Source organism: Penaeus monodon, chromosome 28, assembly GCF_015228065.2.
Source record: "Penaeus monodon isolate SGIC_2016 chromosome 28, NSTDA_Pmon_1, whole genome shotgun sequence".
NCBI classification, from domain to species: domain Eukaryota; kingdom Metazoa; phylum Arthropoda; class Malacostraca; order Decapoda; family Penaeidae; genus Penaeus; species Penaeus monodon.
Window position 1 is genome coordinate 18879941 of NC_051413.1, and position 724 is coordinate 18880664.

The window sequence follows — 724 nt, forward strand, 5'->3', positions numbered from 1 at the left end:
ACATAAGTAGGTGATTAGAAAATAAGAAAGTAAAAAAAATGCATAGAGAGGTGGATGATGATAAAGATGAAGAAATATAGGGGCAGGTATAATGAAAAAAATAAATTGGCAAGATAATAGACAAACATACAATCAGTAAATAAATGGGGGATAAAAAAGGGTAATAAAGAAAGGGAATGAAAAAGTTAAATGTGAAAAGCAAGAGCAAAGTTAATAGAAATAAATCGTAACTTAGAAAAAATAACGAATGTTATTGATAATTGGAAGGGTATGAAATTTGAATGACCAAATCGAGGAAGGGGTGTGTGCATTTTTGTTATTCTTAAATAATTTTACTTTCACCTGATTTAAAGCCAAATTAGAACTGAATCACATTCACACATAACATTTTACAGGCTAACGAATGAGAGGGAAATGCATACACGCTAATACAAAGAAAAACTATATACACAGTACCATGTTTCATTCACAGAAAGAGGAAAGGGGAGAGAACGTGTATGAAGGGAGATATATTCATGCAGATAAAATTGTGGCCCATACTAACCTGCTGTTGAGCCAGCAGTATATCATGGGGTTATACATGGAGTTGGACATAGCCAGCCAGTAAATCGCTAGGTACGTCTCTTGGATGTAAGACCAAAATGCGATCTCTGGCATCTGGAAGAGAACAATAAAGGATAATGAATGGCTGCTTCATGGCTTTAGTGGACATGTTTACAAAAAT

The 724-nt window shown here is 34.1% G+C and overlaps 1 protein-coding gene across 1 annotated transcript in view; it reads right to left on the reverse strand.

Annotated features, from left to right (window-relative positions):
* The window catches only part of LOC119591093 (tachykinin-like peptides receptor 99D), a 37171-nt gene that overhangs the window by 22794 nt on the left and 13653 nt on the right, over positions 1–724 (reverse strand). The window contains exon 6 of the mRNA XM_037939813.1: positions 545–657. Within this exon, the coding sequence (XP_037795741.1) occupies positions 545–657 (113 nt within the window). The remainder of the gene's footprint in view (positions 1–544; positions 658–724) is intronic.